This window comes from Dendrobium catenatum, unplaced genomic scaffold (genome assembly GCF_001605985.2).
Source record: "Dendrobium catenatum unplaced genomic scaffold, ASM160598v2 fragScaff_scaffold_982, whole genome shotgun sequence".
Classification (NCBI taxonomy): Eukaryota; Viridiplantae; Streptophyta; class Magnoliopsida; order Asparagales; family Orchidaceae; genus Dendrobium; species Dendrobium catenatum.
Window position 1 is genome coordinate 153653 of NW_021319444.1, and position 13523 is coordinate 167175.

A 13523-nucleotide genomic window follows, 5' to 3' on the forward strand; every position below is an offset into this window, starting at 1 on the left:
ACCAACATTTAAGCTACCGGAAACCTTCGATACTGGACGGACACTACAGGAAAATCAATTATTACCGGCGGCAAATTTTTTCCGCCGGTTTTCCGGCGGAAAAAGGCCGGCGGAAAATATCTAAATTTTAATTAAAAAAAAAGACCGGCTTCCCACCAGCTCGCGCTACCCGCCCAACCCAAGCTGAGCTTTTTGCTCGATCTCCCGCCCGTTGCCCGCCCGAGCTCCCGCCCTACCCGTTGCCCGCCAGTTACCCTGCTCGATTTCCCGCCCTGCCCGCTACCCTGCTCGCGTTGCCGGCCCAAACAATATTGTGATCCTCGACTATCTTAGAACAAATATCAATTTTTGCCTGCAATATTTTGAAGATTGTCAAATTTCTTATCATTTAAGAGAATATGTATGTGATGTTCAGAAGGAAAATTTACCTTGCATTCATCAGAAATTAAAGCTTCAAAAAATGCAAAGGAAACATCCAATCCCATCGGAGCAATTTCTTTAGCAGCATATTTCAACACAGACACTGCTACCACGCTCGGATTGTGCTCCAGAAACTTGGAATCTGAGTTTTTTTTTAATTCACAGCTCTTATTTGCTAGATATATCAAATTATTTAAGAATTAAATGAGAAATTAATAATTCTTACCGCAAAGAGTATGAATAAGGAGATCAGTTATACGCGCCATTAATGGAGCACTGAGACTAGCGCTAAGAAGCTCTATATATGAATATGAAGTCACACAATTGAGCTTCCAATCCAAGACCTTAAGAACCAAAAATTCCATTTGTTTTATTGCATTTGGATCAAACTTTCGATCTGACTTTTGTTCCTTCATCTGTATTTCTTAATTCCAAATTTTCAGATAAAAAATTGGAAGAAAATAGAACAATATCTAACTTCATGAATACCTGCGCCTGAAATTCATCAAAGCTGGGATAGCAGACTTCTTCAAACTTGGAAGCAATGGACAAACAAGCTATTGATAGAAGTTCTACCATCCATATTTCCCATTTTCTCTGAAACAAACCAAATTAAATCGTAATTAAGATCTTAATCTGCACATAAAACGATCTTAAAGATTTTTAATTAAAAATGCTCACAGATGGACGGCTCGCAGAGAGAAACCGATCCAAATAATTCACAGCAGCAAAAGTTGTTTTATGTGTAAGACCAAGCCTCTGCCCAGCCTGCACAAGTAAACTGATGATTAATTTAACTAAGTCATTAAACCATGCAAATAATGCTTAATTAGAAGATAATTAACCGATACCAATAAAATCCACTGCAAGCCTCTGAATCTTGCAGTACTTAGCTCATCAGAAGACTGTATACGCTCAATATAACCATCAAGAGCTGCATATTTGTGCTCTCTCCGCAAGTAATTCTGAAAGAAATTAGAAAATTCTTCGGCATGCCAGTAACGAAGAACCGAGAATTCTTCCAAACTACAATGGCACCGAACTTCTTCTTCTTCTTCCCTGTCTTCAAACTGAACTGAAAAGGAAGGTTCAGGACTTGGAGTAAATAGCTTTTCGTAGCACAGAAGAGAGCTACAACTCTCCATTAATCTTTTCCAACTGATAAAAGATCGATCACTGTTGTTTTTTCTCAAACAATATATAAAAGCTACGTAGAACTTTGCAGAAATCCATCCGACAAACAGGAAATTTGCATGATGGTGCTTACATGAGGGCATGCATGCAATTTTTTATGCAAATTTTCTTAAATAATGAGTTAATAAGAAAAGAATAATTAAGCAAGGTGACGATCCTCGTGTGGTGAAAAGTTACTGTAACTAACGAAGGAATGTGGGCACGAAGAAAGAGGAAGAAATCGGTGAGTGGAGGCTTTAAAATCGGAGAGGTCTCTCCTCATGAATTGGGTTAAATTCTCGTGTTAGCGTGAACACACGACCCTCATTTATTATTTTATATCTATAGATATTCAGATTGCATGGCCTTATAAATGATGGATAAAATGCGAAACTCAATCTCTGAAACTCGATCTGTCATCTCAGTATCAGAATTCAGTCGTCCTTTCGTTACTGTCATGCATGGCTTCCTTCACATATAGGTAAGTCCACGATTCATTATTGTTGCGGGCTAAAATATAAGCGGCAGTAGTGTCAGAATTTTACGTCTCAGCGTTGTACGAATATCCAACATACAAATAGAGAACACAAAAATTTTTATATGAAAAATGCTGAATAGGGGAAAAACTATATAGGGCCACGCCGAGTTGAAATGATATAACTAGTCTTTGAGTAGATTACTGTTGACTGAATCATCCTTGAGGGCAATCAGATTACAATAATCAATCGTTTAGTTGAAATCTAGTGACAAACGGAGGTTAGGCATAGGTCTGACGACGTTTGGTTGGGCGGAAATCTGTTGGAAGTCCGGCGGAAATCCGAGCATCAGTTGGTGGTTCGACGAAAGTCCAGGGCCATAATTTTTTGATGATATATCAATTATAATTTTTCTATTATTTTGATCGAATTGAAGGCAGTGTAATCTACTAAATTCCTCAAAAAAAATTCTGTTGCGGTCTTTGAATTTGCTTAAGAGAGTACTTATATATGTATATGAGAACTGCTAATAATTCTTCACTAATTAAGAAAAATATCAAAATCACTTTTTCTTAAAAAATATTTTTTTTTTTCTAATTACAAACAATCAAACGAGCTCTAATTAATTAAAAGTATAAAAACAGATCATCAAACATATTCACAAAACTACCAAACAACCTAAAAAGAATAATGTAATAAACCTCATTTATATTATATTTAAATCAAAACACGAAGAATTTGATAAAATATTGAGAGTGAAAGCTGAGATTTTAATATAATTTCAAATTTTGGGAAACTTTAAAATTCGAAAATATTAAGAATAGAGGAAAATATTTAATAAAAAATTTTTAAAACAATTTCGTAATTATATTTTTTTTCGACCAAAAAGGTTGGGTTTCTAGATTTGTAATGTCAGCACAAAAGATTATTGAAAAATAAGAGCCATGAAAATTATAAAGTTCACGTGTTGGGTGTACTGTAGAGAAATGAGATTTGATAAGAGCGTGAGTGATTGATTGGTCCCTCACTGCCTCCCCCACCACCATCAGCAAAGTCTTTTCACATATTCTATCTTAATTTCCATTCTCCATTTGTCAACACCAAAAACAGTGAGAAGATTTTTAAATAAGGCAGAACCATTTTTATTTACTTCTCAGGGTAAATAACAAATTTATAAAAAAATAAAAATATATATTATTTTTTATAGACTTATTCGTTAGTGTTAAAAAAATTTAACATAATTGGATGAAAATAGCAGGTGGCCAAAAAATTTTCTGATTTTTAGAGGGTCAAATTACGTGAAAAAAAGATCGACTGGGGACAAAAAATAAAATTCAGAGGAGGCAAATCATAAATAACCTTGATTATACTAAGAGTTTTATTTTTTTTAAGAGGGGACAATTGCCACCCCTCACCATTACAGTTTTGCCACTGATTTTAAACATTATTACATCCGAGAATCTACACATTTCGTTTTGATCTATTGGTTTGAAATTTTAACTATCAATTGAGAGAGCTTGAGTTCGAGTCCTATTTATATGATGTATATATGAATTTGTCTTAATTGATCTAAATGTTAAAAAAAAAAAATTTCTTTTTTAGAATTACTTAATTCTGGTGACAGTAGAAATAAATGCTTCTAAATCAATCAAAAATTTGATTTTTTTTAACAGGATGAAAAAAAGAGATTTCCAGAGCTTACTCAAAGTAAAAATTTATACTAATGATTGATTTTGTTATTGATATTCATTTGATCAAGCATAAATCACTATTTAAATTTTTAGATCTCAGTGAACAAAAAAAATCCATATTAGAATTTTATTAGAATTTATTTTGATATTTTTAATTCTATTGTTTTAAATGTAGTCCAAAATAGAAATGGGTGTTTAAATATAATAATATTAAGAAAAATTTGTTCAAATTCTAATGAGCTTAAATTAAGTATAAAAAATATGATTTAAAGCTTCTTAGGACAACAATTTGAGAATCTGTTTAATTAATTTTATTTGCTTATAATTAAAATGAACGTCTCAACGAGATAGATTCTCATATAATGAAAATGTTATACAGCTCAACTTGGCATGTTGATTAAGAGCTTAGGCTTCATACTAAGAGGTCTTGAGTTCGAGTCTCTGTGTATGCGTTGGGTGTGTGAGTTTGCCTTAAATGGCCTAAATGTCCAAAAAAAAAAAAAAATGTAAGGTAGATGACCAACCACCACTAAATATTCCAGCACAATGATCAATATTGATCAGCATTGATACAAGCTACACAACAACAACATCAAGTCTTTGTCCCACTACCGGGGGGGGGTCTACAAGAATCCTTTTTCCATTGTTCTATTAAAAGTCGAATTCTCGTTTAAATCTAATAAAGAATGATCATTTCTAATATTTTCTAACCAAATCTTTTTAGGTCTACCTCTACCTTTGTTAACATAAGTCAAATCTAATACCTCCACTTTCATAACCGGGTCACGAAAGGCCGCCATTTTATGTGACCAAACCATCTAAGGCGACTCTCTATAATTTTATCTTCCATTGGAGCTACTCCAACCTTTTCACGTATATGCACATTTCGTATCCTATCTCTAAGGGTAAAGCCACTGAGCCAGATGCATTTTTCCACTTCAACCATCCAACCGAAATTCTCTTGATAATATCCCCATCTATTTCACCATAACACTCGTGCTAATCTCATGAAAAAAAAAAAAATCTAATTGAAAAATGAGAGAATCTAAAAATAAGTACAACTTTAGGAACCTTTCGAAAGAAGTGCTGGAACTAATGGCCAAATCTAGCAACAGTCAACATACATACAAAGTCCTGCATGGATCATCTGGGTACATCACTGCCATTTTTTTTTTACTATAAGATTTTTGCTCATTGCAGCTGGTAGGATGAAAATGTGAAACCTGAAAGTCCGTCGTTTGCAGATTTTAGTTCCAGCTTCTGGAATGGGCTGCAAAAATATCAGAAAACAGAATTGAGCTACGCATGAATCATATATAAAAAACTCCATATGATGCAATGAGCATCATCGCAGGCTCATATTTCTCTTCATCAAAATTATCGAAGGAACAAGGAAACAGCAAATGTGTGCTTAAATTTTAGACAGAAAGCCGAACCAATACAGAAAACAGTAGTAATATTGCATTGAAATGGGATAATATTACTATCATGGTAAGAAACCCAAATTCCAACTCCAGATAGTGTCATGTCTTCTATATTTTGATTGCTTGCTGACTTAACAGTCAAAATGAATATTTAGGCTTCGTTTGGGACGACATAATTATAGATTAGAAAGGGCACGTAATAACCTATTAAACAACTAATCAATTTAAGACTCCTAGCCTAACTATCCATTTCATTTATTTGCATTAGTTTAGCATTGCTATCTTGAAATGATTGTTTAATTAAATCATGCTAAAATTGATATCTAAAGTATGTAAGAATTGTCTTCATTTAGTTAAAAACTATGGGAGTACTAATATGGGTTGATAGAATCATCTGAATATTAAATTGGTTTGACATAATTATATCATTACATTACAATCATAACTAGATTATAATTAAATTAATTAATTAATGGATAATATAGAAAAGCAAGATTCTATAAATTACTTTTCTGGGATGTTCCTTTAAGCACCGCACAAAAAAAATCTGTTTTTCTTCTTTTATAAAATTGAACCTTTTCTCCCAATTATTATACCAAACACTTTGAAATTGCTTATGCTATTCAATAAAGTAGAAGCAAATAGCAGGCAGTTCGTTAACTCCCAAAAAAATGCCACGGAATCATGATCAAGACATAAATTACCCGCATAATTGTTAGATAATAATTATTTTTTGTTTACTCCAGCAGAAGCGAATTTCCTCAAACAATCATGGCAAGTGCGAAGATTAAATAGTTTCCTCCGCGAGAGCAAACGAATAAGAAATATTTATGTTTCCTACTTAATTAATGACGTAGCAATTTCTAAGAAACATAAAGTTTCTACTGTATCATGAAAACAAGTATACTTTCATCAAACACTCATAAGGATGCTTCATTTAGGTGATGGAATTTACCTGCTGTTTGGATCGTAATAGAAGCCATTAATGGATCCATCACTACAGGAGAAGCACACATAGTAGAAACCAGCTATTGTCAAACCACAATCTATTCCAACATTTACAAAATACTGCTCTTTCCATCTCTGCATATATATAGGATATATTATCAGACAAACTTTATAATGACAGTATAAGAGGAAAGAGATTTCAGGTACGCACCATAAACACGAAGGGATAGTTGCTCAGGTCCAATGACTTGCCACCATCTGCTTCTACTTGACTCTGGGAAAAATAACGGTTAACATTTGGTTCGTTTGGTGAAATATTTTGAATTTTATACTAGTTTTATCTTACCAGAAGCGGACCAAAGGATGGGAACTTGGACCAATGTCTTATGTCATCATCTGGTCTGTCAGAATGGAAAGGTTGGTGTATTTAAACCTTAAATATGTAAATGAAGTATTCATGGCTCAAAATAAAAGTAGTACATTGTAAAAAAAGTAGAAATAATCAGTCAAATTGCTGCAAGTTTATTCAGCAGAAAACTAGTAGACATATGGGAGACTTACGTTGCTTCCCACTTGCCAGTGTAAAATGTGTAGTTCTTCGCATCAATTAACTCTCCTTCCCAAAAAGTAACAACCTGAGTGTATGCCAGCGAAAGTGAATGAAGACCAGAGGTTTAATGATACATAAAGGTGCAGCTCAAGCTTATAAACTGGAAAGCAGCCATAGAGAATAAGGGATTCTAGCCCCTAAAATTGTTATCCGGAACACTGGGATTTATATAGTGCAAGATTCGCAACATAACTTACAGGAGTGTCTGCTAGTGGAACATTAAGTGCTTCCATGGTACCGCATAAATAACCATTATCAAGATCACATCCTTGGATCCGTACATTAACCCTCCATGCTTCATCTTTCTGTAAACTGGAGACATTCTGTGTTCCAGCAAAGGCCTGTACCAGAAATAAACTGCTTAATCAAGAAATAAAAAGAGTACCTTCACTATAAAAAAAAAAAAAAATTTTCTAGCATCCGTACCCAGGTGAAAAGGCCAGAGGAAATGGTCCGGCTTATCAATGCGAACTTAAAAAATTGTCAGGAAGGGGTATGATGGAGATCCCATTCGATGAATGCGCAAATCTTGAATGTTAAGGAAAAAAAAATCAGCAAAATTGGTTTATGCTTATTTTTTATTTCCTAATTTTTAGTTTAATTTTAACATGTAGGTATTGATGTGTTCTCTTTAGGAAATTCCTGGTCCGAGTAATCTCTTCTACAGTTTGTCTTATGAGGATGGTTGGGGCAAATGTTAATTTATGTTCTGGTAGTTTAAATATAATCAAGTTATGATTCTAGATAAACACACTACCACTATCATGAGAATAAAAATTCAATACCTAAAGTTGATGAAGAACATAATCTTGAGGAGTTTTCATAATGTAATGATATCTTGAAATAATTATTTGAGCATTACCATCTATTTGATTTAGAAAAACTTGAGTGTGCTAAATGAATTGAAAACTGATGGGATAAACTCAATTTATATTTGGTGGGGTGCTGAAAGCAAAACTAAATCTAGATGAAGTGACTTGAAACATGCACTTAAGAAGCAATAAATTTCATTTGATGAATATAAAAATCAAGTGAATAATCAAGTTAAGTGTTGGAACAAAATGATTTCAATGTGTTTAAATATTATGATAAGTTTAAGAGACTTGTTACTGAATGTCCTTTTACCTCAAGATTATTTCATCACCATCATGGATTTTATTAAAGATTTAAGCAAGATATTAGGAATAGATTGAGCCAAAATTTATCCAAAACGCTGTATGAGGCTTTAAACAAATTGAAATTGCATCCAATATTTTGCAGACAACTCTATAAAATTTAGTCCTAAAGCTATTCTAAATGATAAAATTGTGACCATAACTGATGGTGGATTCTAGATATTACCTTGATATTGAAGTGTGATAGATTTGTATTTAAATGTATCTAATTTGAGTTTATTTCATAAATATGCAATTAATTTCTTGCATTCTTCTCTCTTTCCATATCCTGTTTGTAAAATTGAATCCAATACTTTGCCAGCCAAGTTGATAAAATTTGTTCTTAAAGCTATTTTAAATGATGAAATTGTGACCAAAACTGATAGTCGATTCTATATATACATTGATATTGAAATGATAGATTTATTTGTGATGACTCATGAATTAGGACAGATTTGACAGAGATTTTAGGGTCCACACTATGATTTTACATTTCAGGCATGCTTATGCGATCATATAGGAATCAAGGTGGCAGTTCTATGTGAATCTTCAAGGTTTAGAACTCCTACAACTTCTATTAGAAATTTCTTTGGCATTTCAAAGTGGAAGCTACATATAGGGGTGTGATCGAATGGGTTGTTCAAGGTTGATTAACCTCATTTATTTAGGCCCTCCAAAACCCGATTTTGGACTTCGGCTAGCCCAAACTTGTGATGGGCTTTTGCAGGCCAACCATTGAAGCGTACTTAGGCATGTTTATAATAAAATATGCTTCTCCAATAAATATTTATATGGAAATCTGCTCAATTATTTTATTCTAATCAAAATCAACTCAGCATATTGAGTCAAACCTGAAGAGAGTATTTAAATCAAAAGTCATTTTTAATTACTTATGATTTTTAATTATTTATGAGTTTATGATGCCGCATCAAAACTTGATTTGAGCTATCTCAATGTTAATTATATTTATCTAGTTAATTCACAGGAGAAGAATACGTGATTTATTTGGTAATAGTTTTTTATTTTTATAAGATGTTATGGATCCGAGTAGCTTGATAATAAGTGCTGGATGTTACATTGAGTCTAGCTCTCAACATATTAGAGTTAACCCATTTAAGCCCACAATAATTATGGCAAACCATTAGGGCTTTTAGAGAACCAATCTTAAGAGATTATAATTAGCCAAAGTATCCAACCAACTTGATAGCCGTTACAATATATGAGTCTTTGAGGTTTAAGGTTCCTATAGCTTTTATTAGGCAGATGCTGTAGCATTGACTTATAAAATTCGGAGTTCTTATTTCCATAAAGCTTCTTCCCAGTTGCTTAACAGAAGAAGGATTATACAAGTAGTTCTGTAGCAAGGATCAAATCTATAGCAGAGTTTGATTTGGTTCCTGTAGCCCACAACCGTTTTTCTGAATATTCTGATATACATAATACATGCATATGCAATGCGGTCTTTTTGTGTAGATAAGAAAGACTTGCCATTGCTGTGTATCTTACAAAACTTCTGTTGCAGATGACCAAGACTTGTGACTTGTTCTATATGCCTTCTTCAATGCAACTTAAGCCAATTGGATTTTGGGATAGTCAACCTCAGGAGAGTTTTTATCAATAAAATTTCTATTTTTTTACTTCTAATTTTTTGAGTTCCTAATGAAATATGGATTCATTCTACTGTGGTGTAAGTGCTCGAAAACTTCCAGAGATAGATATATCCTTGTACTATTGTGAGGCCTGAATTTTCTCTATATTGCTGATTTATTTCATTAATCTAGTTTCTTCTCAAGTATTTTGACATTAGTAATGCAAGTGTCCTGGTTTTGGTCAAATCTAATACAACAATGCTTTTCATTGTGGCAAATGTTTATTTTGCTTGCTGAATTTTCCTTGGATCAAATACCTCGTTGTTATCTTCAAATATAATTGATAATATCATTATTATTCTTCTAGTTTGCATCCTAAGAAAGTGAATTTTTTGTGTATTTTGTGGTCACTGATCTCTGCAAATTTTCATTCTTATGATTGTTTTACATTCACTGTATTATGAAGCATTCTGCATCAAGATAGATGCATACAGTCTTAGTCGGTAATAAAAGAAATTGCAGCAAGTAGTAATTAAATGAATATTTAAAGAAAGAAGAAATAAATACAATTTGTAAGAAATTTTAGAAACATACAATGGTAGATGGCTCATGCAAAGCAGTCGGAAGCATTAATTGTTAAATATTTAAAACATAAGAACATTCAGTTCAATTTTCCTCTCGATCACGTGTTCAGAACATTTGTGATTAGAAACAAATACAAGCACATAGCTTATGGCTACACTAGCAAATGCATATCCTTCTTCATCCAAATGGAAGGTTTCGCTAAATTTTCCCAAGACTGGAAATCAGCACATCCTCTTTAGACCAAAGACATGTAAATATATTCTAAGAATTAAAACAAAAAACTCCATACTATTAACAATGGTTTTCAATTTCGGTGATTTCAATTTAATTTCAATGGTTTAAGATTGATATTAGGGCACAATGGAGAAAAAATATTCATGTAGCCAACCCCTCATCATGGGATAAAGGCTTGTTTGTTTTTGTTGTTCTTGGTTTTTTATCAATTTTAGTTAAAATTTTCAATTTCGGAGTATCAACCAAAACTCAGATGCTTTGAGCTAAACTTTGCTAAAATTTTTTAGAATCCATCAAAGTTCTACAAGAATTTTATCACTGGAGCCACACCAAATTAAAAATATTATAGCATGAGCCTTAATTAGTATTCCTCTTTGTTTCATACCTTAAGCAAATATTTTTTGAACTATTTAATAATAAAAAAATAATTAAAACAATAATGGAAACTGAATCAGGAACCCAAGGAAGCAATAAAGCTACTGAAACTGACTTTTTCACAATGAGATCAAAATTTAGTATTTTAATCTTGTTATTAACTAGATAGCTCAGCACAACCATATTAAATCTTCAAGGTGATGACAAGAGTTTTTCAAAATAAAATAAGAATTGAGATGATCATAGGGAAAAAAATAAGGAACTCACTCGTCCAACACTCAAAAGCGAATAAGGAGGCAAAACACGTCCGTTGGATGCATCTTGCCCTGTATATGCAAGTAAAGCAATATTGGGCATTTAGATAAAATATAATGGGTAAATATGCACTGCAAGATATCATATCAATCAAAATAAAGTACAAATTAATAATGAAAATATAAGTCAACTAACACTAACATTCAGATGGTAGAATATGGATGATTGAATCATCTAACACCTCATAATAAGCACTAAGAATGGAAAAAAATAGTACACAACACAATAACAGGGTAACTTACCTGACATACATGGAAACATTTCTAATTATGTTATAATATAGTCTATTTAATAGCTAGAACCCTTCTAAAAACTAGGATATTTCTCCAACTTGCTGAAGTTTAAAAAGTGTCATTTTATGAAATATCAAGCTAGAACTCAAACAATAAAAATCTTCCTTAAAGGTGCTGGAATGTTTCAAGCAGATATCCATATATATTATACTAAAATTGTGTCAATGTTCGATGTAATTACATCAAGCACAAACATTAGACCACAATTTTTTCATAATTTTACATTATCTTATTGATAAATTTAGTTGCGCCACAAGTCTCTAGATTCTACTTCATATATACAGAGGGACCTGACAAAGTATCAAGAGATATTCATGAACTAGTTTCACTGCCTCCTCTTCCATGGAAACTAAACTTCCAAGAAGAAGCTTTCACATGAGTTTAACTAAAACTGTTTTACTGGCCACAGGAAAGGTAATTTAGTACAATGAGTGCTTCCAATATAATTCTAAATTATATTTAGAATACTCTAGCAATTTAAATTATTTAAAAGATTTCATTTTAGTTTCAAATGTATTTAATTTTGGAATTAGTTTTATTTCAACTTAGATGATAGGATTTTTAGTAGTTGTCAAGATTTGAAATTAAATTTGTTTGATTTCATCGTATAAACCTTATTTTCATAAATATATATATATATATATATATATATATATATATATATACTGACAATTTAATTATTCCAATTATAAAAAAAAATCCCCTCACATATTCTCTCCTCTCAACCTTCCTCTCTCAAATTATTCCCTCTTGGCAAAAGTCATGAAATATCTTCTCTTTCTTAGGGTGCGTTTGGAATGGTTGTAGCTGTCAGTAAATCATGTTGTAAAATTATTGTACAAATAATTGCTTTCTGAAATTGTTGTACATAAATCAATATATTTTGTTTGGAAAGTATAAATGTTGAGCTGTTGTGCTGTAGCTGCATGTGAAAAAATTACTTTGATACCCTTGCACATATTGATATAAAAAATAATTATTTACAAGTCAATTTTTTTTAAATAATAACACACAACATTTTTTATTTGAACGGAGAGAAATAAGATAGCAAAGGTCAAATTTTTTAATCAAGAAAAGGGCAAATACAAATTATAGTCCGACAATCAAATAAAGATCCGCCATATGAGCAACCAATGATTTAACAAATTCTTCCACACTAAAACTCCTAAATTCCAAACAAATCTTCTTCTTCTCACACAGTTCTAAAGCTCAGAACATTAGAATGTTCTATCCGCCTCTAATTCACATAGTGAAGACCTAATGATCACAGATGAAGAAAAACCCTCAATTTCTACGAAAAACCCTTCACTCATTCAAAAAAAAAAAGTAACCCTAACGAAATCGACACCAAAAGCCAATTCCCCGATCTTAGAAATGGAGTAGTATAACAATAATTAATTTAAAAAAAACTTGACCTGAACGCTGGGAAGGCGCTGAGCCTTCCACCACCCTCACAGGCATTCCGTCTCGTCACGACTTCAAATCGAGGAAATGCGATCACAGGGAGAACAGAGATGGTTCTGGGACGTGATAAAACGTGTCGCCCGAATCTTTAAGGCATTCTGACATCTGACGGTCATCTGAGGTTCGTATCTTGATCTAGTTTGGACGGAGCAATAATATTTTTTAAGCAGCTACGGCGTAACTGACGCACATTACATAGTTTATTGGGCCAAGTGGATAGGCCCATTACTCAGCTAAGCCATGGGTTTGTAGGCCATGATGTATAATTGGAGCTACATTGTGGCCCGTAAAAGATGCCATTCATCTCAGAGCGATGATTCTATCGACTGCCATTAATAAATGCTACTCTCAGGCAAACTAATTACACCTTCTTTCTTTACTTTTATAAATTAATTTTTTTTCTTTGATCATATTTGAATTTACATCATATTTATTGTATAAATAAATGAAGCTCTTCATACAAAATTTAGTGGAAATTCAGTATATGTATGAAAAAGATATTTTTCGTAGGAGTCAAGTAAAATCTGACGCTTTAAATAAAAATTTAAAGAGTCAAATAATTAAAAATTATGACCAAACTTCGTACGAAATTCTTTCTTTGAAAGGCGGGACAGATTTCAATTCTTAGGATTTATAAAGATAAATAACATTGGATTTCTAAAGAAAAATATAAAAATAAAATATGAAGCTATTATTCATTTGATTCATATAGATTTGATGCTATTATTATATTGTTGTATGTTAGAAGCATTTTTGTAGTCATTATAGGATA

At 32.4% G+C, this 13523-nt stretch overlaps 2 protein-coding genes across 2 annotated transcripts; both read right to left on the reverse strand.

Annotated features, from left to right (window-relative positions):
* Positions 1 to 8: 8 nt before the first annotated feature.
* LOC110096063 (cyclin-D4-2-like) lies at positions 9 to 1565 on the reverse strand. The gene is made up of 7 exons (XM_028697631.1): positions 1272 to 1565; positions 1102 to 1188; positions 910 to 1017; positions 647 to 836; positions 429 to 562; positions 255 to 352; positions 9 to 120 (listed from the first exon to the last, which is right to left on the reverse strand). The coding sequence occupies exons 1-7, from the start codon at positions 1563 to 1565 to the stop codon at positions 9 to 11; spliced, it is 1023 nt and encodes a 340-aa protein (XP_028553464.1).
* A 3206-nt stretch (positions 1566 to 4771) lies between these two features.
* LOC110096055 (glucose-induced degradation protein 4 homolog) lies at positions 4772 to 12849 on the reverse strand. The gene is made up of 8 exons (XM_020821820.2): positions 12703 to 12849; positions 10947 to 11005; positions 6940 to 7083; positions 6694 to 6767; positions 6479 to 6533; positions 6344 to 6406; positions 6140 to 6267; positions 4772 to 5030 (listed from the first exon to the last, which is right to left on the reverse strand). Exons 1-8 carry the CDS (start codon positions 12746 to 12748, stop codon positions 4952 to 4954), a joined length of 648 nt encoding a protein of 215 aa, XP_020677479.1. The 5' UTR covers positions 12749 to 12849; the 3' UTR covers positions 4772 to 4951.
* Between the last annotated feature and the right edge of the window lie 674 nt (positions 12850 to 13523).

What these genes read in the sequence shown, in the direction of transcription:
- LOC110096063 (XM_028697631.1), bottom strand. Translation starts at nt 1,565, where the DNA reads ATGGAGAGTTGTAGCTCTCTTCTGTGCTACGAAAAGCTATTTACTCCA. An exon ending in GCTTGCAGTGGATTTTATTG is followed by an intron (nt 1,189 to 1,271) that starts GTATCGGTTAAT and finishes TTACTTGTGCAG; the next exon opens with GCTGGGCAGAGGCTTGGTCT. An exon ending in CCTTATTCATACTCTTTGCG is followed by an intron (nt 563 to 646) that starts GTAAGAATTATT and finishes AAAAAAACTCAG; the next exon opens with ATTCCAAGTTTCTGGAGCAC.
- LOC110096055 (XM_020821820.2), bottom strand. Translation starts at nt 12,748, where the DNA reads ATGCCTGTGAGGGTGGTGGAAGGCTCAGCGCCTTCCCAGCGTTCAG. An exon ending in CGCTTTTGAGTGTTGGACGA is followed by an intron (nt 7,084 to 10,946) that starts GTGAGTTCCTTA and finishes TTTCTGGTACAG; the next exon opens with GCCTTTGCTGGAACACAGAA. An exon ending in TTCCACTAGCAGACACTCCT is followed by an intron (nt 6,768 to 6,939) that starts GTAAGTTATGTT and finishes GCATACACTCAG; the next exon opens with GTTGTTACTTTTTGGGAAGG.